The 26,585-nt window shown below is 38.7% G+C and overlaps 3 protein-coding genes across 11 annotated transcripts; 2 read left to right on the top strand and 1 right to left on the bottom strand.

The window, feature by feature from the left end:
- Window positions 1-1,839: 1,839 nt before the first annotated feature.
- LOC110738083 (ATPase 11, plasma membrane-type-like) lies at window positions 1,840-7,169 on the bottom strand. 6 transcript variants are annotated; one of them, XR_002514548.1, is made up of 8 exons: window positions 5,969-7,169; window positions 5,039-5,871; window positions 4,808-4,950; window positions 4,458-4,600; window positions 3,196-4,017; window positions 2,587-3,121; window positions 2,408-2,518; window positions 1,840-2,334 (listed from the first exon to the last, which is right to left on the bottom strand). XR_002514548.1 is itself a non-coding variant. In XM_021918456.1 (5 exons), the coding sequence occupies exons 1-4, from the start codon at window positions 6,798-6,800 to the stop codon at window positions 4,580-4,582; spliced, it is 351 nt and encodes a 116-aa protein (XP_021774148.1). In that variant the 5' UTR covers window positions 6,801-7,161; the 3' UTR covers window positions 3,774-4,017; window positions 4,458-4,579. The 6 variants fall into 6 exon arrangements, 1 of the variants encoding a protein (XP_021774148.1); XR_002514550.1 differs by having other exon boundaries at window positions 6,705-7,169; XR_002514549.1 differs by having other exon boundaries at window positions 5,039-5,158; window positions 5,659-7,168.
- Window positions 7,170-17,421: 10,252 nt separating this feature from the next.
- LOC110738082 (transcription termination factor MTERF5, chloroplastic-like) lies at window positions 17,422-20,934 on the top strand. 2 transcript variants are annotated; one of them, XM_021918454.1, is made up of 4 exons: window positions 17,422-17,615; window positions 17,915-18,050; window positions 18,942-19,163; window positions 19,262-20,934. In XM_021918454.1, the coding sequence occupies exons 2-4, from the start codon at window positions 17,924-17,926 to the stop codon at window positions 20,383-20,385; spliced, it is 1,473 nt and encodes a 490-aa protein (XP_021774146.1). In that variant the 5' UTR covers window positions 17,422-17,615; window positions 17,915-17,923; the 3' UTR covers window positions 20,386-20,934. The 2 variants fall into 2 exon arrangements, with proteins under 2 accessions (XP_021774146.1, XP_021774147.1); XM_021918455.1 differs by having other exon boundaries at window positions 17,423-17,615; window positions 18,945-19,163.
- A 499-nt stretch (window positions 20,935-21,433) lies between these two features.
- Window positions 21,434-25,707, top strand: LOC110738081. 3 transcript variants are annotated; one of them, XM_021918452.1, is made up of 5 exons: window positions 21,434-22,018; window positions 22,122-22,428; window positions 24,245-24,415; window positions 24,737-24,966; window positions 25,048-25,707. In XM_021918452.1, exons 2-5 carry the CDS (start codon window positions 22,413-22,415, stop codon window positions 25,270-25,272), a joined length of 642 nt encoding a protein of 213 aa, XP_021774144.1. In that variant the 5' UTR covers window positions 21,434-22,018; window positions 22,122-22,412; the 3' UTR covers window positions 25,273-25,707. The 3 variants fall into 3 exon arrangements, with proteins under 3 accessions (XP_021774144.1, XP_021774143.1, XP_021774142.1); XM_021918451.1 differs by having other exon boundaries at window positions 24,701-24,966; XM_021918450.1 differs by having other exon boundaries at window positions 21,435-22,018; window positions 24,647-24,966.
- The last annotated feature ends 878 nt before the right edge of the window (window positions 25,708-26,585 follow it).

Genomic DNA, 26,585 nt, shown 5'->3' with positions numbered 1-26,585 from the left:
TAGACGACTTTTCACATCAGTCTTACTCTGATTTTTCTTCATGTCCTTTGAAGGTTTCTTGAGAAGCCACCTCTTTACATCATTGGGCAAGGAAGGAGGAACCTTTTGGGTAATCACTTCCCATAAAGGTCTAGGGCTCCAATATGCATCAAATTTTTCTACTTTTTTTGAAACGGGGAATTTATAAGGACGACGAAGATCCCCAGAAGGAATTGTTTGAAGTCGGTCGTACTGTCTTTTTACCTTGCAGGGATAATAAAAAGTCATCTTGGTTAAGCTTGGAAGACGATAGAAAGTTTGCTTGTTTACACCAACCATATTCTCTATTTTCCACCAAGGGATGACCCACTTGATAGCAAAATTGCAAGAGGCAAAGATATTTTTCCACTTATAGCGCCCCATTTTAGAAAAGCGTTTCTTTCTCCTCACAAAGCAATTTGGAGTGTATTTTTCAACATTGTCGGGAGGACTTATTAATTCTAGTCTCTCCATTAGCCACATCTGCAAAAATTCAATGCAAATAAATTAATATTACTATACAAAAATATGTTTTTGATTTCTGTAATTAAAAATATTATTTTTTTACCTGTAATAAAATTGGAGAGCCCCGAAAAGGCGCTTTTGGATTTCTTTTCAATTCATCATGACTAAGCATAGTCTCTCCAACAATTAATGGCATTGGATTTCTCCCAGATTCTATCTGCTCCAAAACAGTTGATATGATTGCTTGGCCCTCATTAGTTCTACCACTAGTAAGAAGATATTGGTTAAGCATGCAAAAGAGAAAAGCCCTTCTTCTATAAACGTGAAAAGATTCAGAATATGGTCTATCAAAGTATTGGCGTGCAAATTCTTTCAAATTAACTATGCTACCATCTAAAATATTTGTTAGATCTTTGTCTCTTAAATTAAAGAAGGCCTCAAAATATTTATAATACTATTCATTATTCTAGGGATTACCGCAAGATCTAATGAAGGGAAGCCTAAAATAGCACCGAATTCTTCCGATAAAGGGCTAATTTCATCACACCCTAGTATAAAACAATGAGTATTCGTATCCCAATATTCTAAGGCAATATTAATGAAGTCTATATCAAGATCTAGCCCCTTGACACCATAGATACCCCCATATGAAAAAAGTCTAATTCTTTTCTCTCTTTGGCAGTTAAAGACCGACACCATTCATGAGTGAAGTTGGTAAAACTCTTAGTAATTAAAGACATGATTATTTTTTCAAAAGCTAAGACTATGTTTAATCTGTTAAAATTATGAAGATATTCGGCAGAACAGGGGGCTATTTATACACAGCATCGGCACAGTTTTAATTCGGAGAGGATTCGGAGTCAGCGTTCTCAAGCGCCAAACGACGATTCTGTCGTCTGGCACCAATCGCCAGTAGCAGCGCCTGGCGCCAACGCAAAACGCGTGGCGCCACGTGGCGCTGACGTGTCTTATCAGCGAGCTATTCAAAAACCACTTTTTCCGGCTATGATTCAAACCGGTACAATGGCTTTACGATTTTATCCCTTCTTAGTCCCTTATAAATTAATTTCATAGATTAATTTCGATTTTTTCTTTTTCGGATTTTATTCAGACTTAATTTTAAGTTTGTTGTAAAGTCCAATTTTATTTTTCATTTTTTCTTTTTTTGGGGGAGAAATTCGGATACCCTCCATCAATAATAAAAGTGACGGAATTTTCGCGCAATAATAAAATTGACGGAATTTTTGCGCAAAATTATTAATTATCACAATTTTTGTACACACAAATATGCACATAAAAATGAAAAATAAATGCAAGATAAATAAAGTTATAATAAATAGATAATAATATGTATATACAAATATGTCTAATAAATGAGTCAGTTAGGCAAAGTTCTATACAAGTCAAAATAAAACAAAACACAGGTATAAACTACGGCACTAGAGGACGCAGATGATGATAGACGCCCATCATATCATAGAACTGCGCAGTACGAGGAGTATACTCTCCACCAGCTCCAGCTCTAGTCTCCCATGGAGGAGGAAAACTCAGCACAAGACCCGTCCACCCAAGGTCGTCCTGATGAACCGACAGAGGCTGAGGCTGCTGCGATGACGAGTCGACCTCGAACATCCCACCACCTCTAGGAGCTGAGGTAGCCTCTCCCTGGCCTACCGACTGAGCACGTGCACCCTTAGAATGAAGAGCCCAAGCCCTCCACCGCCTCGGTCCGAGCAGCCTCAGATCGCCACCCCGATCGCCAGAACCAGTACAGCGACGCCTCGAGCTAGACCTCGCCGACTCTCTCCGAACCTCAGGTCTCGTCCGGGTACGAGAAGAAATGGGTTGACCCTGTAAGAAGAAACCAAGTCAGAAACAATCAAAATAGAAGCATAACAATACAGAAATAAGGAGAAAAGGCTACCTCCTGAACAGCGTCGTCGCGACGACACGTAGCCACATTCCTTATCCGGACGAGCTGGCTCCGGAAGGCGTCTATACACCGTGCCATTGTCGTGACCACCTCGCGCGAGAACTGTCAGAGAAATAAAGTCAGTAACGATGCATGACAAATATGAACAAATTGTAAGTAAATAAACTCACCCGAGTCTAGTGGCGAGGAATCGACTGCTCTACGAAGTGATGATCCTCAGGAGCCGAAGGAATCATCTCCTCGATAGGCCCGTATGTCCCCTGGTATTGGATAGACATACGAGGGGGCACGAACTTAGTAGGCCCAGCCTGACAAAAGCAAGCCAAAGACATTAAAACATCACTTGGGGGCTACTTAGCAAAAGGTAAAAGATGAAAATCATATCGCCGCCTCCTCAAACAGAACAAGGGCCGGAGCTAACAGCGGAAGCATCTCCTCCTCATAGCACTGCCCTAGGACCGCATGAGATCACCAAGGGGTGTCAGCCCTCTCTTACATACAAAGCAGCCTAACGTCATTGAACATGTGACGCGGCGGAGGAGCAGGAACGACGAAAGCATCTAAAGAGTGTTGAATAGCAATCCTCTCTCCAAGGTATGCAACCGCTCCATACATCCCTAAGAAGTAGCGACGCTCAGCAGTGTGCTGCGCAGCTAACCCAGGGATAACCAAGTCGTTCTACGACCGGTACTGCACATCAGGATCCTGTGAAGAATGCCTATGAGATGAGAATCTACTAAAAGTAATAAAAAAGTGTTCAACTATGCAAAAAACCATACCGAGAGGATCTGCTCTTGAACATAGGCGGTAGACATTCGAACGTGGCGGCCTCCCCAGCCGGCGCTCACTGGAAACCCGCGTGGCAACGGTCTCGCCGGCGCGACTGAAGGAAAATACTCGTAGAACCAGATCTAAAAAAGATAAACACTAGTGGAAAAAGGTCATCTGTAACGGGCAAAAAATGCCCATCCGTAACGGGCAGCGTCTGTTACGTATGCGGCCGTTACGGATGACCTTTGTTATTTGTAACGGGCACCTGAAAAGCCCGTTAACCTATTATTCGTAACGGGCTTTTCAGGTGCTCGTTACGAATAACGGGTTATTCGTAACGGGCTTTTCAAGTGCCCGTTACGAATAACCCCGTTATCCGTAACAGGACATGGTTTGCCCGTTACGAATACTTAATCAAATTTTAAAAAAAAAATCCAGCAAAATGCTGGATTTTCCACACCATTTTATCATTAAATGATATATGTAGATATTTTTATACAAATATAGTATACAATTTATATTTCCTTAAAAAAAATGCAATTAATATTAATAAACTAATAACTAAAACTTTAAAAGAACAACTAAATTAAACCAAGTCTAAAGTACACTTGTTTTACTGATTTGAAAAAAAAAAATTACACTTGTTTCCTCTAAAGGCGTTATGTTTTACTTATTTGAAATTGCACAGTTAAGCTACCTTCAGCCAAACTTAAATCCACGAGAAGGGCCTTATTAGCTTTCATAGCGGTTGAGTTGTCCAGCAAAGTTCCATCCAAATGAACTGGGAATAACAGGTACGTTTCATGTTTCCAAGATTTCTCTTGAGTGGCCTAATTAATGCAAACATATTAAATTATAAGATACTTTTAGATATGAATATGCAGATGCACAATCTACAAAATTGAGAGACCACTACACTGCTACAAGATTGTTATCATGATCAGCAACTTTACTATACAGCAACCAAGAACAAGAACAAAAAGCTGATGAAAAAGATACTTAAGTTTGAATTTTCAAGCATATCAACATGCACTAGACAAAGATAGAGATATCCTTTTGAATTTCTGAAACAACACTAGATTAAAACAACTTCCAGGAAGTATTGAAAAGCCTTACACTGAGATTTATAATTGATTGTGGATTCAAAATAATTGATTTATTTATGTACATGCATACATGCTTTCAAGTTTCAACACCTTGTAATCCGGATTTATAACATACATAAAGCTCAAGGAGGGGAAAAGAGAAGGACCTTAACACAGTCGATTACCTTGACTTTGATGATAGCATGATCAAGAAGGGGAAGTAGATTGGGATATGTAAACAGGGAGGAAACTCGGATCTCCTCCCTCAACAAGTCCAGCTGCTTATTATTTTGAATCAATACTTTCTTCATAGCATAAGTCCCATCATCTAAAAAAAGGTTCATTTCGAATTTACATCAGATATTAACAAATCGAAATCAAACAGACAAAAAATTACAAATAATCACAATTTCAATACAACTCATACATTATTAACCATATTAAGATCAAAATTCCTCATAAGTCATAAACCCACAAATCAAAATTCAAATCAATCAAAAAATCACAGTAGCTATGACAACTGCCTCTAATTCACCTTGTTTACAGGTTGAACTAGAGAAGACCTCGTCTCCATGATTCCTAGTGAAAGGAAGAGATTCTCCAGGAAGAGATTCCACATGAAGCCAAGAAACTTCAAGAGTTTGCTCTCGTGTTAATTCCAGTTCAACGGTATCAGATCTGAAAAAAGCTTGATTAGATCGACTGGAAGTTAATGAACACAGTTAGTACTTAATTTTCTTCAAGAGTGAAAGAACAATGGATAAACCTTTTTTTCTTCTAGCTTGTTATGTCCAAAAAATTGAAGACGATTGGTTGCATCGTCTGAAGTCAGACCTTCTCTTAAGCATCTCAAACTCTCAAACACCTCCTCTATAGGAATTTTCTCCTGCAAAGCACACATGTTTAATCATTGAAAACATGAGCCCCTCATAAATCATTATTAGATAGTGTTAAAACCATTTTTTTACAGAACGAATTAGCATAAGTTAAAGAAGCAAAGGGTGAATAAATCAATAAAGTATCCAACAGATCAATTCTCTATCTTACACCAGGCAGTGCTCCACAATTGACTCTCTCTACCTCATACTTAGTGATATAAATTGACAGCTTTAAGGCATATAATATTTATCTTTCACTGGAACCCACACCATCTTATCCCATAACACGAGCCAGGCAACTTTTTTAAATAGGACTTGAACTTAAAATTAAAAACTAACACAACATTGTAGAACCTACAACATAATATGTAGGAAATGGAATCCATAGTCCATATTCATGAGACAAGACCCTCTAATTAGTAACTATTGCAGTAATTCTTATGTATTTATATTATTAAGGTACTTAATTCTGCCTGTCTTCAAAGCCTTGACTGAAGTACTATCATACCAATGTTCTTCCTAAAGGCTACTTAGCATCAAAACTTGACTGCGAATTAAATCCTTCCTTTGACCTTCAAGCACACCGAATCAGGAACTAGCTATTACTCTATTAGCCTTCATTAATGAAGGCATCTCAACAGTTTGTTTTATTCCCAAAATCACGTAATTCATACAATATCAACCTCACACAGTAGGAGGGGCATTGCTCTGGCCATATGACCTGTAAAGCCAGAACAAATCGATCAGTGAAAATGATTACTATTATTTTTCACCAATTCATCGAATAAGGGTAAGTAACAAAAGCAAGCACTCATTACCTTAGAGACAAAAGGCATTGACTATTGTCACCCAAAAAATATGCAACCAAACACTTCCTGATTTCATAGCTCTGTATATATACTAGTTGCTTGAAACGACTAATGACATTTCCTCTCCCTTCTTCCCACTCCTTCTAGCATAAGAACACCACCATTCATTCATCCAGAAATAAGTACTCTCTAATTCTCATAATTATTTTTATATCACACCTCCAATTCATTTTTCACAATCACAATAATAGCGCATTTGTTGAATTGTTCAAAGTACTCAAATTCTATTAAAAGTTCATCACATCAACCAAATAAAAAAAATATATCACAGAGTGACAAAACACAATTCTGAATTCCATATTATACAAAATCTACTCAAATGAATTTTCAGCCAAAAATAAACAATTATTCAAATGAAAACTAAACCACAACATTAGAAAAATCAGTTAATGCAAAAAAACTACTCAAAATGAAAATTCAGCCAAAAAAAACAATAATTATAACAAATATTAGAAAATTAGATTACACAAAATAGACTCAAAATGTGATGAAAGATCAGCTAAAAACACAATTATTCAAATGAAAATTAAGCCACAAATATTAGAAAATTAAGATTATACAAAATTTACTAATTCAGCCAAAAAAATATCAATTGAAACGAAAATTAAGCCATAAAAAGTAGAAAAATCAGATGATTCAAAAACAAATTAAAATAAAAAGCAAAATAAAAATAGAAACCGAGTACCGCGATTAGAGTCCTCATGAACAAAGGAGATATCAAGTAGAAAAACACCAGGATCAATCGAAAGATAAACTCTCTCCCATTCAGAAAGCAAGTCATCGGACTTCGCCGGAAGAATAGTCAACAACAGCGACATTGACAACGACAAAGCGCAGTAGTTCGAAAATGGAGGCTGTGAAATTGAAGACAACTCGCAATTCAAATTCGACATTGACAACGACAATGAAAGCGCAGTAGTTTTTTTCTCTAAGATTGATGGAGGAGATGAGAGGAGAGGAGAGAAGGACGGGGAGGAGAGAGAGAGGATGAGAGGAGAATGACGGGGAGGAGAGGAGAGGAGAAAGAGAGAGAGGAGAGAGGAGAAGAGGAGAAATGACGGCTATTAGGTGAAACCCTAAAAAGCCAAGTAATGGGCTCCTCTATAAGTTGGGCCAAGTTACGTGTAATATAGTATTTGTAACGGGCAAAATAGTGTCTGGTACGAATACTTATTTATTTGTAACGGGCACTTATTTGTCCGTTACAAATACATACGTATTCGTAACAGACATTATTTTGCCCGTTACAAATAAATAAGTATTCGTAACGGACACCATTTTGCCCGTTACGAATATCTTAATTGTAACGGGCAAAGCTTTGCCCGTTACAAATAGCCTGTTATGAATGAGATTTTTTCCACTAGTGAAAAAGTATCAGCAAGTGCTAATAAAATCTTAGAGCTAACTTTATGGGAGATAAATTATACCTCTACAACTCTCCAGAAGCTGGACAGATCGACGTTCCCCGTAAAGGACTGGTGTCAACACAAGTCTCTCAACGCTCGAACAAAATCAGCATAGGCCAAGCTAGCCCAGTCGTAAGTCCCGATCAAGTGAAGACCACGGACTACAGGAAGGTAGTAAATCAGCACTCTACTACCCTTGTCAGGGGAAAACGTTCCTGATAGCAAGATAAACGCAAAGATGCGCACCTGCTGCTCTCGGGTGGTCGCATCATCCTCAAAATCTACCGCCAGAGTCGACCGGTGAATACCCTTAGCGTTGAAATGTGATGACTCCACCTCGGCACGGGCCCGAACAGCGATCGAACCCAGCAGCTCCTCAACCTCAGGAGAGTAGACGCTGATGTTGTTGTCGAACAGCAGCGCAATATAACTAAACTCCAGTCCCGTAATGAGACTAAAGTCGGTTGGGGTGACCATCATCTCACCCCAAGGAAAGTGGAAAGTGTTGGTGGTGTCCCAAAAGAACTCCACCAGGGCGCGAGCTACGCGGTGACCCCTGTCAGAAGAAATCATGGCCTCTGCGGCCTCGAACAGGGCAGTCAGCCCACAAGAATCCCAGAGAAGTCTCAACTCCCCGTCGACGCTGATGTATATCCTATACAGGTCGCCCAAAGTATCGTTGCCCGAACCTTGGCAACGCATCCTACCATCCGTAATCCCACAACGAACCCTCTCAGAAATGTGGTGGTCGGGGGAGAAGTACAAAGTCTGCTCATCCCACTCAGGGAGGGGACCGAGAGAAGTGGACGGGTCGACGTCCTCCTCTACAGGCTCATGCTCCCGTCATGTGTCTCAGGACCGTGAACCCGAACCTCGCTGTCTAGCCATACTACATTGTGCAAAATCAACATAAATTAAGGTTCTATAGTATCTAAGGTTCGCCTAGTCGCATGATACTATGTTCGCAAAAAACAGAGTACGTAGTACTAAAACAAAGCATAATTTCAATTTGAGCAAATACGACATTTTTCAAGCATCCAAACAATTTCTTGCAATACTATGGTAATTGTTGTGACAAATTGGACAAGAATTGCTAGCAAAACATTAAGAACAAGCCACATTGTCTTCCCGACCTTTAGAGGTCCAACAATGGTGATTTGTTCGTTTCTTCACCAAATTGAGTCAAACAAGTCTCAGATTACTCCTAAGGCAGTATATAAACATAATCAAGCAATTTTATGGCATAAAATTTGACAAACAAAACGAATTAAGCAATTTAAGGTTCGAATTTTCCCAAAATTCGTGAACAAAGAATGTCAAATTCATTAAAAACTAGGGTGATTTTGAAGAAAACTTACATAGATCGGGAAAGTAGATGAAAAGTGCTTTGATTTGCAACATAGTTGGGCAAATTTGGTTGAGAAACGAGCAAGAACGACCAAAGAGAAGTTCAGCGGCGATTTGCGAAGAAGAGCAGCAGCAGCAGTAGCGAAATGAGGAAGAAAGGGGATATATATGGGAATCCCGACTCTGGCGCCAAATGAATGCTTTGGCGTTTGACGCCAGAGTTCAGCGCCTGGCGCTATACCAGCGTCTGGCACTAGAGCCAAATCGTGGCGCCATCAACTTTTCAGCGGCGACAGAATGCTCAGCTACTCAGAACGGATATTTTGACTCTTACAACAATTTTGGGTTCCTTGGTACGCCAGTTAGCCCCTCTAAGAAATTTGACATGATTTAGTAATCGGCTCGGTTACAATCGCATTAAGTGATCGACCTGATGAATGGTCGTCTCACTTAGCTTAAAGCACCTAAGCATTGGCTCATCAGAGGCACCGACGTAATGTTCATAAACAGCAAAGGCACAGACATAATGGTTCATAAACAATAGAGGCACCGACACAATGGTTCATATACAGCAGAGGCACCGACGTAATGGCTCACAAGCAGCAAAAGCGCCGACGTACTGGCATGGCGGAAGCAAAGTTCAAGTGAGCTTTTAAGGATTGACAAGCATTAGTCTTCGATAATTTTCCTCGGAATATTATCGCAACAAATGAGGATGACTTTAAGCGAGGATATCTTCAACAGTGTTCCCTAGCTTGCGGAGGGTTGTCACAAACAACTGGAGGATAGTTTCAGGCGAAGCAATCTTTGATGGGGTTCTCTAGATTTTAGAAGTCTATCACGGCGGAAATGGAGGCAGTTACAAGCGTAGCAGTCTTCGGGCGGTATTCTCTAGCTTGTAGAAGATCGTCAAAACAAACAGCACAATGGCATTCCCTAGCTTGTGGAAGGTTGTCACAACAACGATAAATGCAGCAACAAATCGGTTACCTTAAGAGACGTGTGCTCGATGGTGCAAGATACGCATTTCTTAACTCTTTTATCTATTTAACGAACGCTAGTTTTGCAGGTATTGACATTAAAAGAGTGGTTTAAAATGGTAGAACATTCTGAATCATTCTCCGTCCCTATCGATACTTTGACTTTTGTTTTTGAAACTTGCGTTTCTCCAAACTCAGTCAAAGTGGGGGATTCAATAGAAACCCATTTGTGTCTCCCCAATACCAAACCCAGTGATGAGTACCTTTCATGTCGAATCATAATAGAATGAAGCAAAAATGTGGAAAGTCTAGTGTTGCGGTTAGTTTTTTTTTCTTTTCTTTCTCTTTGTTTTTGAAAACCTATTTTAAGAAAACATCCAATCCAATTTGTTTTGGTCCATGGCAAGGGTTCAATAATAGTGTAGTTGGGTCGGGTTCGAAAAGAGCTTTCCAACGATATATTATAAGCCCAATTCCGATGAATAATGAGGAAGTTATGGCCAAATTACTAAACTGTGCCCGGTTTGATATTTATGTGCGACCTTATGATCTAAAGGAGGGCCTAATATTGATTTATCATTCCTAATGAAATTATAATTGATTATAGTCTTCTATATTCTTCTACAAGGTTCTTTTCATTCCTAATTTAATTAGCATTGATAAATTGACTTTAGTTGACTTTTAAGAGTTTTAATCAGAATAAAAGAAGTGTTTTTAAGGAAAATACGATTTTTCCCTCCTGTACGGCTAAATTTTATCAAATTAAGAAAACGCGTGGAAACTGTTTTCTAGCGCTTGACGACAGGACCAGCGCCTAGCGCCAGGCTTGGCGTCTGGCGCTAGACCTGGCGTCTGGCGCTAGAGTCTAGCATTTGGCGCCAAGTTGTTTTATTCTTTTCGAAACTCTGATTCGTTTTTTTATCCATCCGGCTGATTTTCTCTATAAATAGCCTCCTAAAACCTCCATTTTGAATCATAAAAAATCTTTAACTCTCTAGTTTTCAATTCTAATACTCTCTTCAATATTATCTTGATTACTCTCTCTCTCTCTTTTCTAAACTAGATTTTTCATACAAAATTCCGCATTCACAAGATTTAGAAACACCTAGCTAAATTCGAATTTGCCTTCACCCTAGATGTGAAAGGTTTTAATTTATGAGGGTTTGGTCCCAAATCTCTCTTTCAATTATTTAATTTAATTGTTTGTTTTATTATTTTCCTTGAAGTTACTAACACGTGTATTTTGTTATTAGAAAGAGGTATGAGGCATCCAAGTAAGTACTTTAATTGTTTGCATTGATATTATGATATAGAAATCATGTCTAGGTTGTTATTATTATTCCTAGTATCATGTTAGGATGCTTGATGTTTTGAATGACAACAATGATTCCTAGTATCATGTTTAGGGTAAAGAATAAGTTCCTTAGATCAATTATGATTGTTGCGATGCTTCCTATTTTCTTTCCTAATATTCATATTAGTATCATGTTAGGGTTAAAGCTTTGATTTTGATGTTTTGATGACATGCTAGGGTTTGTTATTAATCTTGTTAGTATCATGCCTAGGATCTTGCTATTAACATTATGCTTTAACATGATTATGATTATGATTGTTATTATGATTTATTTTTATTATTGTGATTATTATTATGTCGCTTGATATATATTTATTGTTATTGCTTGATCACACCTATTATGCATTCTTAAAGGGAATTGGTACTTGTAATCACGCTTATATAAGATAATTAATAATCTTGTTTAGGGTTAATATGACTATAATTCAAGTGATCGCCAATAATAGTTTTGTTTGTGCATTAAATTCAACCAACATAGATTAAACAGGTTTAGGGTTAAACCTATTGATTTCATGTTAGTCAGAAAGCGCACATGAATACGATCAGAATAAAGTAGAGGCCTATTATTAGGGCAGGTTCAATCTCTTTTAGGTTGAATTTGTACCTTCATCCCCGAACTACCATTCATAGTTACAGACCTATTGGAGTTGACGATCTCCTGGATCATTAAGGGGTGTAACCTTCACCTCGTGAACGGTTTACAAGTTCCTAAAACTTGTAGGCGACTCTTTTGCTCTATCTTCCTTCCCTTTGGACGCCACCGTACTTTAGTGTATGATCACAGTGGGGTTCAAGTTTGGGGGTAATGCTTGAAATATTCCTTATAGTGAGACTCCACGCAATTTTCAAACGCGCTTCATTATCGCGCTCGTTCTCCTCCACCAGGCGGCCCTGCTCCTTAGAAATTTCATCTTGCTGCTGGTTCCTTGGGTTGACCAGCTCCACCCCCAACTGGGCAAAGTCCGCCCGGAGCTTTGAGTTATCCTTATTAGAGTCCTCCAATGCCTTGAGATTAGATTGAGCATTCTTCAGTTTTAGCTCAAGGTCAATGGCCCGGTTGTTGGTAGCATCGTTAGCAGCCGTCAGGTTCCGGATCAGCTCCTCCTGTTTTAACTCTACTGCTTTAATCTTTAAATCGCACATATAGTTAGCATATTCAGCAGAGTTGAGATTTTGAGTGGCCCTCTTTTTGGCATCATTTACCTATTCCTGCTTTCGCCTGAAGGGGCCCCGTAACCTATCCACCCTCAGCATTACCTAAAGAGAGGGAGTCAGTCGGGAAATTCAATACTTAACAAAATTAAAATGAAAACAGTGGCGAGTTAAGTTTAACTTACCTCCGCCAGCTGACCCTTTATCCGATCAAAATCCACTACCTGCAGATCAGGTACGGAGTTCTTCTTAGACTGGGTGAGGGCCCTTACCATTCGGTTTACAAACCCGGGAAGATCCGGCTCGTCGGATGTAAGATCTGCACCATAAGAAGTACTTGGTGAGAGGGATGCAACGTAGTTGACACTCATTCGTTGATGGCTGCTGACTGAACCTCCCGAAGGGTCGACCTTAGTCTTGACTCGCATAAAGTCAAGTGGCCAAGGAAGTTCAATCCTATTCTTAACTTGGGTTTGAGGCTGGGGTTTTGGGGCATCCTCCTCCCCAGTCGTTGCCGCACCGGCTGTAACATTGGGTGGCTGGCCACCCTTCGATGCCGTAGAGGCATCCGACGCTTTTTTCCTCGAACGCTCTGAGCTTTCACTCAGCGCCTTCATAACAGAGGGTGAATTACCGCCGGTCGTAGGACGATCCGGATTGGAAGAGGAAGTTGACTGAGATGGTTTCTTCTTCGTGGCCTTGGCAGCCGAAGATTTATTTAGCTCATCTCCCTGTCTTTTGATAAGTTTGGAGATGGAGCGAGGAACGCTTTTGATGGCACCCTGCAAAGGGAAGATAAAAAAGTTACCAGCCGGCAAAAACACTTGGAAGAAATTGAAAGAAAACAAGACAGGTCAAGCGGTCATACCCCGCCTTTCTTAGCCTCTTTAGCTTCACTAGCTGCTCTTTTGAAAAGCAGGCTCTCCTTACGCAGTTGCGTAGCTGATTTGGTCGGGGTTTTCTTCGGGTCTACCATTCTCAAGGCATCGGCTGTGAGGGGAAAACGGGAAGTTAGTCAAAACAATAAAAGGTTGGAAGTATAAAAACAAAGACGGCAAGATTACCGGATGGAAAGTGGATCTACCCTTGGGAAACATGGTGCTTAACCCGCAGGCGGACATGATTCTTTCATCCTTGAAAAAGTTCGGATGGGGGATCCAGTTCTTTGGCACGATAATCTGAGTCCCATCCCTCAAGGGCTCAGTTGTGGTTTCGAAAAAACCCGGGTCCATTATTTGCTCTCGGGCTCTAGAAGAGAGTGCAAGAAGAGCATATTTTCTGCCCAGGAGAACCGATTCTTTATTATACCGGCGCAGAGTCTGGTTGTGTCTCAGTGTAGGGGAGGAGATCAAATCAAATTTCTCCTTCCACTCGGACCATTTGGACACCTTGTCCAAAGTCATTTGGTATTAGGGCAAGGTGGTGAGAGTACACCACGCCCCATGACCGCCTGGGGCATTGCTTAGATAATGCATATAAGCAAAGGCAGAAAAGCTAGGGTCTATATTCTAGAGCTCGCAGGCGGCAATATAACTCAATATATTCACCCACAAGTTTGGAGTGTGATGCCAGACGCCCTGATTGTATCCCTTGAGGATTTTCCTTATTTTAGTATGGAGGGGGAACCCGAGGCCGGCTTCTATTAACGCCTCGAAGCAAATAAAGTAGTTGTCTGCATTTTCAATGTCATTCTCCCAGGCCATGATAGCATCCCCAAGCAGAACAATAATATCCCACCCCTTTCCAAAGGGGTTTTTTCCCTTGAAGGCCTTGAAGCCTCTCTTCAACAAGGCTATATCACCCGGAAGAATCCTTATCTTCTTCGGGTCAGGGTTAGCAGAGGTCTTAGCCGGTTGCTGGTAGTCAGCCGCAAAATCGTCTTGATCGGAGCCAAATTCTTCGGCCCCTGATCTTTCAGCGGCATCATTGCCGCCTGCCTCCTCCCCTGATCCATGAGAGGAGGCGACCTCTTCATCGCCTACCTCCCTCACGCTTGAACTATCTGAGGATGAGGGAGCCTCATCATCGGAACCACTCCTCTTCTCCGATTCCTCTTGTTCCCCATCCGGAACAATCTCATCCGCGGGCACTTCCGTAGCGCGTCGGCTTCTTAGCTTAATAGCCGTTTGTTTAACTCTAGCCATTGTGTCCTGCACAGACACAGAGAGGGAGGAATTCGGGGATGAGCACAACAGTTTCGACAGTCCAGAAAAGGCACCCCCTATTCTAGATTCAGCCATACCAGGAGACCGGCTGAATGTCCTAGGCAGTGCCGAGTGTGTGGATTGAGAATTCATTTTTATTTTTAAAGACTATGTATATAGACGGAACAAGAATGTATACAGATGAAAAGAAGTAAAAGTTGGAAGAGGTTACAGGCGGTTACCTTACTTTGATTCTGAATTTTCTTAAAACTGCAACAGACGGTGACCGGGTGTTGTTAAAAAATCTGACGCAGACGGAATCAGATATCTCTCTCTATGAATCTCTCTTTCTCTCTCTAAAAAGTCAAAATGATTGAAAAAGTGAGAGGAGGGAGGGGGTAAACCTCTATTTATAGAGGGGTGAAACGGAGGTATCCCCGTTACACCCCTGAAGGTGAATAACCGTAATTACTGTTCACCACTCATAGGGGGACGCTTGTCACAGGTGCACGTGGCCCGCCACGTCACCCCTGTGAGGGGCAAAAGTTTAGGGTAAAAATACCCTAGATGCGTGGACCAATGAGAGAGGCCCATGTGTCAAGCTCTGGCAGGCCACCATAGGCCACTCACCAGCTGACACGTGGCCACCTTAGAGAATAATCAGAATTGCGCCCTTTAAGGGCCCAATTCCCGAGGAATTCGCACTTTGCGGCGCAGCCCATAAAATCTAGGTCAGGGTGGCCTAGGGAGGGGCACATTTCTTAACGACCCTATAAATAGGGAGATATTCCCCCAAATTGGGGACACATTTCAATCATTTATTGCACTTACTTTCTCTCTCATTAGAGAAAAACTGATCTCGAAATCCGAGAAGATCCCTTTTAATTTTCTGTCCATTTATCTCTTTTCAAGTTACTAACTTGATCTTCAGAGGCGGAGCTCCAACAACTCGGAGTCTCCGTTACTTTTGCAGGTACAACTCAGCCGAACCAATCTTTGTGACGTAACTCTCCCGAGGGACAAAAACACCCAAAATAAGTTGGTTTTCGGTTTCAAAAAAATCGATTTCTAATCGATGCGTTTCTCATTTGGATCGGTTGATTTCGAGTAGCTAAATGGTTTTGGTTTAAAAATTGACATGCTAGCCATATGGCCTAAAATACCTCTTCCACCAACAAATTTAAAAGCCAAGTGGTAGAATCTAACTCAGGGCCTGTTCACATTTACTGAAGTGAGATGAACGGAATTGAACTGAATTGATTGGAGCTAAAATGAACTGAGGTGAAATAGATATTTTATGAGAGAGGGAAATTAGGAGCTAAACTGAACTGATTAAACCTGAATTGAAATGAAATGAACTAAATTGAAATTAAATAAATGTGAACAGACCCTCAAAAGTCTTAAAAGTCTACTAGTAAACCTCAAGCAAATAATTTTATTTTAAGAGAAAATAAAGCTTAGGCACTTTCCCGCAAATTCTAATTTAATTCTTTATCCCCTTTCTCCAATGCGTGGTTCCTACACCCAGGTGTACCATGCACATGGTACACCTGAATTTTGAGTTTTAAATTTTAAATTTTAAAATTTTAATTTCATTTTCAAAATGTTATTATCCAAAATACTATATTTAGTTCCCTTTCTTTAAAAAAAATAAAAAATAAATAAAAAAATCATATTTTTTTCCCCAATTTTTTTAAAAAAATTTAATTATAATATTTATTTTAATAATTGTTCTGTGTACTTTTTATGAGACTCTTTATATGGTTGTATAGTGTTCTTTATAAAAAAAATAATTTTTACTCCGTATTCTCTAAAATTATTTCACCTAAAAATAACTTAAGATTTCGTTTTTATATTTCAAAATTTAAATTTATAAAATTTCGTTTTCAAGATTTTAGTTTTCAATTTTTTTTTATTTCGTTCATATTTTTCACCTTTAATATATATAGTTACAATATTCATTTTAGGGATGGTATATATAAATTTTTTGTGATGTTCTATATGTGATTTAGTAATGTTCTCTATTGGAAAACATGATGTACTTTATAGTTGTTTGTAATGTAAAATTACTTTTTAAAACTATATCTTTTTCCTTAAGTCCATAAGTATATCATATAATGATTTTTATTAGATTTTTTGATTGTTTATTTTAATTGTCCATGTTTTTTTATTGTAATTGCAATGTACTTTTATCGTCACATAATGTTCATTGCTTATTGTGAAATGTTCTTTGAATTTGTCTTTGGAACGTGGTAGGTATATATATAAGTTATGTTCATTACATAATATTATCATATTCTTTAATAATGTTACAAATGTTCTTTAGATCTGAAAAACAATCATCAATAGAGGAGATATCAAAAGAATATCGTCATTAACCTTCACGATCTTGATTTTTAAAAAATATATACGTAGTTAGTGATTATTAATATTTAAAAAATATAGAATTAATAAATGATATATTATTTAAAAATACAAAATAAATCAAATAACATCGAAACAAAGAACATAAAGGATAAAAATAAAGAACATTCATATAATTGTTCAATAATTATAATGATGAACATAAGTACAATTTTAAAGAACATAAATATAAAGAATATCATCTTCAACATTTGACAAAATAAAAGAACATCATCTTCAACCTTTGTCATATGGATCTCAAATTCATAAATATCAAAATTGGAAAAAAAAAATTATATTTTACCATAATCGTGCAAAATAATAACGAAATATAATCAACCTAATAAGCAAAATCCTGAAATTAAAATCATAACAAATAAAATCAAATTACCTTCTCCGATCCATCGATTACAATGTTATTATAATTTGCTCTGTATTTTTTCTCTCTACAAAATTATTTATAAACTTTATTCTCTCTTAATTCGAAATTGAAATATGGTGAAATTTAATTTTGAAAGTTATGTAAAAATGGTCAATATCACGTTGAATCCCATGAATTGTGGAAGAAATTTTTTTTTTTTTTTTTTTTTTTAAATAACAAAATGAAAGCTTGCAAATGAAATGTTAAAATCGCATAATTTAATACTAGGTATACCTGGTGCACTATACAATTTTCATCCCATCCATTGAATTGCTCTAATTGTGAATGACTCAATAAGAAAATTTTCCCTCTCAGTTCTCTTCTGAAGCGCACCTGCGTTCTCCATTGAGGCGCCTTATTATACCTTACACATTGAAGCAGCTTCTGAGGTACATTATTGTTTATTTTTGTTATCATCATATCAATTTCGCATTCTAGGGTTTAATTTAATTGTCAGTGTAGTAAGTTTAGGGATCGAAAATCTGAACTATTGATTCTAATTACTAAGATTATGAAAGATCTTAAACAGCGATTATGTGGTTAGAAAAGAAAATTATGATTGGTAATTGAATCAAATATCCCTTATTATTTGATAATTGAATCAAATATCCCTAATTTTTTTATGATTGAATCAAATATCCCTAATTATTTGATAATTGAATAAAATTTGGTTGCTAATGTATTGCAGAATCCTTTGATGTTAGGATTGAACTATGAAATTAGGCCTGTTCTCGCTGGGCTCAGGCTGGCTGCCCCTCCTGCCCTGGCTCGGGGATGGGTCTGGCCTTTTCGACGTCTGCACACTGCTTCTCCTCTTGCTCAAGGTAGTCATTCTTTCTTAAGCTGGTTCTGGCTTAATTGTCTAATTGATGTTAGAACAAATTAGGTATTGTGTTTGGTCTCATTTATTGAATTTTACATTGAGTAAAATATAGTTAAATTGTTTGCCAATACGAACTTATTACCTAAACATCATCAACTGTATAGTTTACAATGACTCTCGGAAATGGGTATTGTTGTGGATACTTAGTGTCTTGGACATGTCATATTGGATTTGAACATGTTGGGAAATTGACAAGTAATTTACTAAGACTAGGAGTGAGTCGGAAAATAAGTCATGTTGGGCTGGATTTGTCTGCCTAATTTTAAAATTATTATGGCTACCTTTGGTATTGATGCCAATATTAGGAGCCTGGGAGGGATTTTGAAATCTTAGTTCACCATCAAATAAGAGGATTCAAAGGTGATTGCTGGTGCAGGTTGGCAAAGGTTCCAGTGTTCAATTTAGCTGTGACATTCTCCAGAACCAATACCAAACCTACAAACGTGGCTAGCTTTCCTAAAGATTCAAATATGCAAAACTGAAAGCATTCTGTAAGATGGTAACACCCTAATTAAACTACCAATGTGCTTGAAGTTTTAGACCTTACTAAACTAATACCTCAAGTAAGCCGGATTTCCTGAAGCTTGATGTGCTGCCATTAGGAGATATGTCCATGGTCCCATTGCCTTACCAAATAATACTTCACTAGTGGGTTCGTAATGATTTGTGCTTGCAAAGTCCATTTATGGGTGTTAGTATACCAAACTCTTGTTTAGTTAAGCTAGTCTGTTGTCAAGCAAAGTGTGATGAAAGTATTATTGTTATCTTACAAGTTTATTACATCAACGTAGTCCATTATAGTTCTAATGGTAATAATGTGATGTTGACCCAGAAGTAGGTGCGCTGCGTACAGATAGTGCTGTGAGTTTAAGAGGAGTGTCTCTTACTTTATTAGCTGCAGAGAAGGAAGAAGCCAAGGCTGTTTTGATGTTATTTCTGAAAAAACAGGGGTTGAACAAAACTGCTGCATCAAGAGCCATAAACAAGTCAGATCTTTTCATTGACCACCTCGTATCCCAGCTTCACTCCATTCACAAATCTCGGTATCTCGTAGGTTTGACTTCAGTAGAACTATCACATTTATATCAATATATTATTACATATGAATGACTCGAAGAGGGAGATGCTTGATTGGAAATATTTAATTTGCAGGTAGGGAGCTGACAACCCTAGAAATCAGAGATGCTCTTATTCCTTACCTGGAAAACCTGCAAATAGAGCATGGAAGCAATCTGGTTGATGTCGTGGAGAACTTTCCAAATGTGCCTGTTAACGAAAATGTGACAGCAGAAGTTGTCTCCCCAAGTGTAATTTTGGAATCTAAAAAGCTGCCTGATGAGACTTCAGAATCCCGGAAGCTCAAGGCCATTTCACGGGTTAGTGGGTCTGTCCCTATAGATAAGCTTCCTCAGCATGTTATTTATCTCATTGAACTTGGAATGGATCTTGAGGATATCCAGCAGATTACTCGAAAGTTCCCAGCTTTTGCTTACTACAGTTTGGATGGAAAAGTCAGACCTGTGGTTGAGTTTCTTCTTGAACTTGGAATTCCCAAAACCGAATTACCCATAATTCTTCGTAAGAGACCACAATTATGTGGAATCAGTCTTTCTGAAAATCTAATACCCACCATGAAGTTTTTGGAGGGCTTGGGTTTGGACAAGGAAAAATGGGCAAAAGTAATATACCGATTTCCCCCCCTTCTTACATATAGCAGGCAAAAGTTAATGTCAACAGTTGATTTTCTGTATGAAATGGGTCTCACAGCACAGGATGTTGGCAAGATTCTGACCCGTTGTCCCAACATAATAAGCTATAGTGTTGAGGAAAACTTGCGGCCAACAGCAGAGTATTTTTCTTTACTGGGTATTGATGCGGCTGTTGTTCTGCAACGATCACCGCAGACTTTTGGACTAAGCATCGAAAGAAATCTCAAGCCTATTACAGCATTTTTCTTGGAGAAGGGCTATAGTTTGGAGGATCTTAGGACCATGATCCAAAGGTATGGGGCCTTGTATACTTTTAGTTTGGTAGAAAACATGATACCAAAATGGAATTTCTTTTTAACCATGGGTTATCCACAATCAGATCTTGTCAAGTTTCCCCAATTCTTTGGCTACAGTTTGGAAGAGAGGATTAAGCCAAGGTTTGCTCTTGTCAGGCGGTATGGGGTGAAGTTGATACTGAACCAAGTGTTGTCTTTATCAAGCGATGAACTTGAAAAGGTTCTGAAAAGGAAGTTGAAACGAAATGGTGGGAAGGTTATAACGGAATAGCCTTATAAGTGTTATTCTTTATCAAGTGGGAAGGTTCCAGTGGCATAGCATTTTTTGGATGCTATATCATTTGACATGTTGAACACGATGAAGCTGCTCATATAGTTGATTTTGTTATGGGTTTTTGTCAGTTGACTGGAAAAAAATAGTTGATTAGAAGAATGTACAGTTACTAGAATGACTTCTTCAAAAATGTACTCTGATTGATTGAGTACTCTTTGTCAGCTATAGTGTTAAGGAAAACTTTTGGCATGATGCATGTATTGCTTAGTCCAGCCTTTTCACTACATGCTACATTGTGAAATTTTGACTTTTGATAATAGTTGTGTAAATGATAGTCATTTTGACTGTTGATAATAGTTGTGTAAATGATAGTCATTTTGACTGTTCATAATAGTTGTGTAAATGATACAATAATGTCAAATGGGTTGTGGTGTGTACAAATGTACAATAAATCCATGTTGGTCCATTTGATATTTCCTTTGGCCTGCAATTGGTGTACCTATGAAGTATGAATTTGATTAAGCAATGCAGAGCTGATTTTAACAATTTTCCAAATTATGTTGAAAGGACAGTGTTCTACATGTACATCCTCCTGCAGTCTTGTCTTTGCTGCAGTGAATGATTACTCTGCAGTATCCTCTATGGCATTACGTAGTGATATTATGCAACTAAAATGATGTAAAAAGTGTTTATTGTTCTGGCTGTCTGATTTTATATCAGCTTGCATATTCAGGTTTGAAGATTTAATCATTAGAATCTATCCAAGTGTCAGGCTTGGTAATGTATAATTTATTTTTTTTCTTCTTATTTAAAGCTCAAGTATCTATACCTAGTCGGTGTGTCAAGGATGTCACATGGACAATAGAGATAAAATGAGGAGTCTAATAAAATAGGTTATCACCACCTCTATTCGGAACAAGGATTAGCTACTGAGTTTTTGTGATATGATTTCTTTTGGCACAATGTTACCTGTGGTATTTACTCAGAGTTTGAGTGCCAATGATGCTCCTTGATTTAGGCTTAACTCCTAAACAAGAACCTGGTCTGTGCCAAGTATGTATGCTTGTTCAAAATTTACATGTTTATTCAACTTATTTCCTGCTATTTGGATGCAAACTGGTTTAGTGATTTTTGAACTAATCAACCAAATGATTCAGCAAGTAGAACTGTATATTATTTGTTTGGCTTCTTGCTTAAAGAATTGTAAAAGTGCATCAAGTTCAGGTATGCTTGAGCTTGCCACAGTCGTAGTCTGTGTTTTTCTGCTCTTGGGATCAATTGACTAACAAAAAACTCATCAACTGCTCTGTCGCTTTCCAGACAGGCTTTGCTGCTGTAATAAGCAGCACTAGTAGAAAAAAGCAAAAAGGCCCATATATTAGAACTATCAGTTCCCCAGAATTTAGATCTACTTCCTCCTCTCTCACCTCACTCGACACTCAACTCTCACTCTCATTCTCATTCTCAATTACCACCATAGCCCTCTCCATTATTGCTGCTTGTGTAGTGGCAGTGGCGACTTTATCAAAACTGCGGCCTTGCTGATGAAGATATTAAAGTAAACCCTAAATAAACCAAGGAGAATGATGCTGATGGCGAGGTCTCTATTGGCGATGCTGCTCCTCACCAGGTTTCTCACTCTCTCTCTCTGTTCTTTGTTGCTTTTATATGATTTGGGTTAAGGTTTTGATTTCGTTGAGTTTAGAATTTTGATTTTTTATGATGTTTTTCAGATACCTACAACCAATTCTGATTCTTCTAATGGAGGTGGGGTTGGAGGATTTGGTTTTTATGTCAGATCTATGCTCAAAGTTTCATTGAATTTGAACTCAGCTCGAATTTGAAGCCTTCTGGGAATGAGAATGGGAGCTCTAATGTCTTTTATTTTGTGGTTGAAACTGATGATTTTCTGTCATCTGATCGTGTTGATGATTTATTTGGCAAATTTGGAAAATCTGGTCCGGTTTGAAGCGGGTTTCTAAAGATAGGATCGGACATTTTGATACCGGGGTTTTAGTAAAGCAATGCTGCCAACGATAGGTATGCAAGCTTGTATAGCCTAAATTTTATCGTATGTTGATAATCTCCATGTTATTGTATAATTAATAAGCTATAGTTGGCTGGATACTGTTTTTTGTGTGTATTTTTTAATGTTATGATTGATATATGGTCAACTAAAGATATATAAGCTGCATGCTATAGTGTTAATGGCCCTTCCTGCTTATTGGATTGGTTGAACTTTAAACCGAGCACAGTGAGCAGGAAGCCAAAATGCTTAAATATATTGCTTTGTATTATGCTGTTTCACTGTTCGTAGCTAACAAACATTCTATTACTTGTTTAGGCAAATCTCTGCTAGGATATCTAAGAATTTGCTAGGTTTTGAGGGGTAATAACAATCATTCCACCAATAACATATAAAGCGATTAAGAACGATAGTAAAACAATAAATAACTAGTAAGCAAACTGTAAGTATTCAATAAGATCAAAGAGATAAGGTTAGAGATACAATACTGAGTAAGGACAAGCCTCCTTGTTCAGTAGGGACACAAATTCGTAGACAAAAGTAGAGCAAATTGCTTATATTGAATTATGTGCGAGCGTACATGAGTGTTATAATGTCTAACTCTTCCTATTTATACCTAGGGATCCCTAGGGTTACATAGATATTCAGAATATATTCGAAATGTAGAGGATCTTCTTGATTTATTATGTTCCCTGTTCTTTAGGTGTATTCTTGGAAAGTATCTTCTTGATAGATACTCTTGATCCTGCTTTCCTTGTTTATTCCAATCAAGCCGTTTGGTCTATTTTGCTGAATTCTTTGATCTTGGATTGGTGCCCTAAGCATACTGGGTCGTATATTAATACGGGCCCAACAATTACCCCTAATTTTTATTTTCAAGTATTGAAGGTGAAAATTACCTAAAGAAGCCGTTTGAAGGATTTTCGAATTTTAGAAATTATTTCATCGGTTAACAAATATAAGGAACGTGGTGGCAGTTTTAAGGCAATTTCCTCGGCAATCGTGAAGGGCGGTTTTTTTCTCTCTTTAATGTTTATTGGGTGTGCAGGCTCATGTCTAATCACTTTACTCTTTGCCCCAATTTCAAATTTCATCAGGTATTTTCTCTCTCTTCTCTGTTTTTCTCTGTTTCTTCACTTCATTGCTTTCTCTTGCGTTTTTGTGATGGATGATCCTGTAAGAGTAGTGTTTGCTGGAGTGGATGAGGGTGTGAAGAAGCCGACTTTGGTCGCGCAAAACGTCTTCCCTGCTAAGGATGTTTATCCTTCTACTGTAACGAAGGAGGAGATTCAGAGCATCGCCGCTGTTGTGCGATTTTCTAACGGGATGGTGGTGAAAATCCCATCTTCTAGGGAGAGGGCTGACTGGACTGCCCCTGGTTGGGTGTGCTTCTTCGAGTACCCCTTTGTGATTGGGAATATTTTCCTCTTTTCTTCCCTTGTTCGCCAATTTCTCTCTAAGGTTAGGGTTTCGCCTTGTCAGTTATTGCCACAAACTTGGAGTTTTGAGAATTTTGGATTTGCTGAGTGCAAAATTGGGTGTAGAACTTGATGTGAGGGATTTATGTTATCCTTATACTATTAGGACCAGTGGTAAGGGTTGGGTTGGTCTTCGTTTGAAGGATGGTGTTGATCCTTTGGTGACTAACTTGGAGAAGGCGTTTGACAAGAAGTGGTATCACAAGTTTTTCTTTGTGAGGATTGATTCGTTGGGTGATGATTGTGATTTTTTGATTGACACTGTTGAGGCTGAAGGTATTCTATTTTCTTATTTTCCCGTGTTTTGCTTTCCTTCTTTGTTGATTTGGGCTTATTTTCTTGATGGTTGCAGTGAGTAAGTTGAAGCAACGTTCTCAGTCTCCATCTCTGATAGACAAGTTATACGAGTTGAGTGCGGACGAGAGGTCTTTTATCAAGTTGACGCAGCCTGAAGCGGTTATCCAGATCAAGTCTCTGGACGATTTTGATTCTGAGGAGAAAGTTGCTCCAGCTATGTCTCAAGGTCTGTTTCTCTCTACTGTGCTGTGATGTTTATTGTTGTGTCAATCTTTGTAGATGTATTTTGTTGTTGCGTACCTTGTGCTTTTGTTATGGATTTAATTGGTTTCTTATTTGTTTGTCCTTTCTGAGTCAGTTATGTACCCTGTTCAGTTTGTTGCCCATTTCTCTTATATCCCTCTTGCTGTCGTGTTCTTTGTTGTATTCCTTTTTGAACCTGCCATGTTCCTTGTAGATACTTCGAGGTCACTAAGGTCTCATGACCTTCTTAGCTCGTCCTTTCTCTTAGGTCGCCTTAAATCTCGTTCTTCTCCTCAAACTTCAGAGAGTGCTCCCATCAAGATGGTTATTCCAAAGAGCGGTCCTCCTCCACCTCAACCTCGTACTAACCTTAAGAGGAAGCTGGAGATGCCTATTAATGTTGATGCTGCTGATTTCTCCTTTGATTCTCTGGCTCCACATGTGGATACCTTGCTTTTTCCATCTTTCAAGGATCGTCAGTCTTCGCAGAATTTTGTTGACCTTTCTCAAGAGGTTGCTGTGCAGTCTTTCCAGGTATGGTATACTCCCAAAAAAGATTTAATAACAATGATATTACTGGATTACACTTTTCTTACCTAATGGTGTATTTTGTAGAGCTTTCAATTTTGTCTAGGTGTGTTGGGCAAAGTGTCAGAGTTTACTCGGGTGTATGATGCTATGAAGAAGGAGCGTGATGCCCTTTCTGACAAATACAAGGCTGCTACTGATGCTCTGAAGGCTGAACGGGCTAAGCATAGGGAGTGCATTGCTGAATGTGATGGGCTGAAGAGCACCTTGAAGGAGGCTGGGAACGAGGCTGTTGATGCTGCAACATATTAATTTGGGAAGGCACGTCTTGAAATGATGGAGGAATATCAGCAAGGAAAGCATGAAGCCTGGGATTATGATGTTGATAAGGCTGCCTTTGAGAAGGCATTTCCTGAAGGGACTGCTGCTCCTGGCTCATTGTTGCCGAGCTTCGCTGATGAAGAGGTGAACTCTCATCATAACAATGAGGTTAAGGATGTCTTAGAGAATTTGAAGCCTATTGTTGAGGAGGTGGTCCCTGCTGATAACATGGGCGAAAATTAGTTTCAATGGTGCTGTGTCACCTTAAATAGTATTAACTCTGAAGAATGTTTGTTTTTACTGCCTTAGTGCAGTTGGATATTTTATTTTGTTTTTGTGCTGCACTGTTGCAGCTGGATGATTTGTTTGTTTTGTTGCTTTTGCAACTAAGTAATTCTACCTCTTTTGCTATGCTTATGTTTCTTACTCCATTGCTGTTGTATTACAGGCGTATTACAGTTGTATTACAGTTGTAGTATGGATGTAATATTGCTTACATGTATTTGTTGGTGTTTGCTTATTCTGCAGGGATAGATGATTTGCTCCTTATAGGGATGAATAAGCATTTCTCTGTAGTGCCCTGTTATGCTTTTACCTAGCAGTGTAGTTGTTGTCCTTGCAAAACAGAATTGGGTGAGGGGTGGCCGTGGGTTTCCCCAACGGCCCTCCGATGCCAAAGTCAGTACTCGTAGTGAAAATATATTGAATTTACAAAGTTTAAGTAAAGAGGAGTACCTTCTGTGCTGATTTTGGCTATTGGAGATTTTTTGTTTTTTGTTTTTCTTCTTTTTTTTTGGGTTTTTGCTTGTTTTCCTGTTTTTTTTAAAAAGAAACGAAATTGAAATGATAACTACGTACCTACGCTCTTCAGAAATGATAGAGCTTTAAGTGTGCTGCGTTCCAGCTTCTCAGTACCTCTTTTCCTTCTGCGTTTCTGAGTCTGTAAGCTCCATTGCCCACTACCTTGATGATTTCGTAGGGTCCTTCCCAGTTGGGTGCTAATTTCCCTGCGTTTACTTCTCTGGTATTTTTGTACACCTTTTTGAGAACCCAATCTCCCAATTTGAAGACTCTTGCCCTAACGTTCTTGTTGAAGGATCTAGCTACTTCTTGCTGATATGCTGCCATTCTAATTTTTGCGTCCTCTCTTAGTTCTTCCACAGTGTCAAGGTTGTGAATTAGTTCCGCTTGGTTCCTTTCTTCTGTCATCAACCCGTACCTTGCTGTGGGGACTTCCACTTCTGTTGGGATTACTCCTTCACATCCGTACACTAATGAGAATGGGGTGTGACTTGTAGCGCCTT

Source organism: Chenopodium quinoa, unplaced genomic scaffold, assembly GCF_001683475.1.
Source record: "Chenopodium quinoa cultivar QQ74 unplaced genomic scaffold, ASM168347v1, whole genome shotgun sequence".
NCBI classification, from domain to species: Eukaryota; Viridiplantae; Streptophyta; class Magnoliopsida; order Caryophyllales; family Amaranthaceae; genus Chenopodium; species Chenopodium quinoa.
This window is presented reverse-complemented; position numbering and strand designations above follow the sequence as displayed.

Excerpts from the sequence above, each read along its gene's own strand:
- LOC110738083 (XM_021918456.1), bottom strand. The coding sequence starts at position 6,800 with ATGACTTGCTTTCTGAATGGGAGAGAGTTTATCTTTCGATTGATCCTG. Across the intron at positions 4,922-5,038 it reads ACAAGCTAGAAGAAAAAAAG|GAGAGCAAACTCTTGAAGTT; the intron begins GTTTATCCATTG and ends TGGAATTAACAC. Across the intron at positions 4,601-4,807 it reads TAGTTCAACCTGTAAACAAG|ATGATGGGACTTATGCTATG; the intron begins GTGAATTAGAGG and ends ACCTTTTTTTAG.
- LOC110738082 (XM_021918454.1), top strand. The coding sequence starts at position 17,924 with ATGTTAGGATTGAACTATGAAATTAGGCCTGTTCTCGCTGGGCTCAGG. Across the intron at positions 18,051-18,941 it reads TGCTTCTCCTCTTGCTCAAG|AAGTAGGTGCGCTGCGTACA; the intron begins GTAGTCATTCTT and ends ATGTTGACCCAG. Across the intron at positions 19,164-19,261 it reads CAAATCTCGGTATCTCGTAG|GTAGGGAGCTGACAACCCTA; the intron begins GTTTGACTTCAG and ends TTTAATTTGCAG.
- LOC110738081 (XM_021918450.1), top strand. Across the intron at positions 24,416-24,646 it reads TGCTCCAGCTATGTCTCAAG|ATACTTCGAGGTCACTAAGG; the intron begins GTCTGTTTCTCT and ends TGTTCCTTGTAG. Across the intron at positions 24,967-25,047 it reads TTGCTGTGCAGTCTTTCCAG|AGCTTTCAATTTTGTCTAGG; the intron begins GTATGGTATACT and ends TGTATTTTGTAG.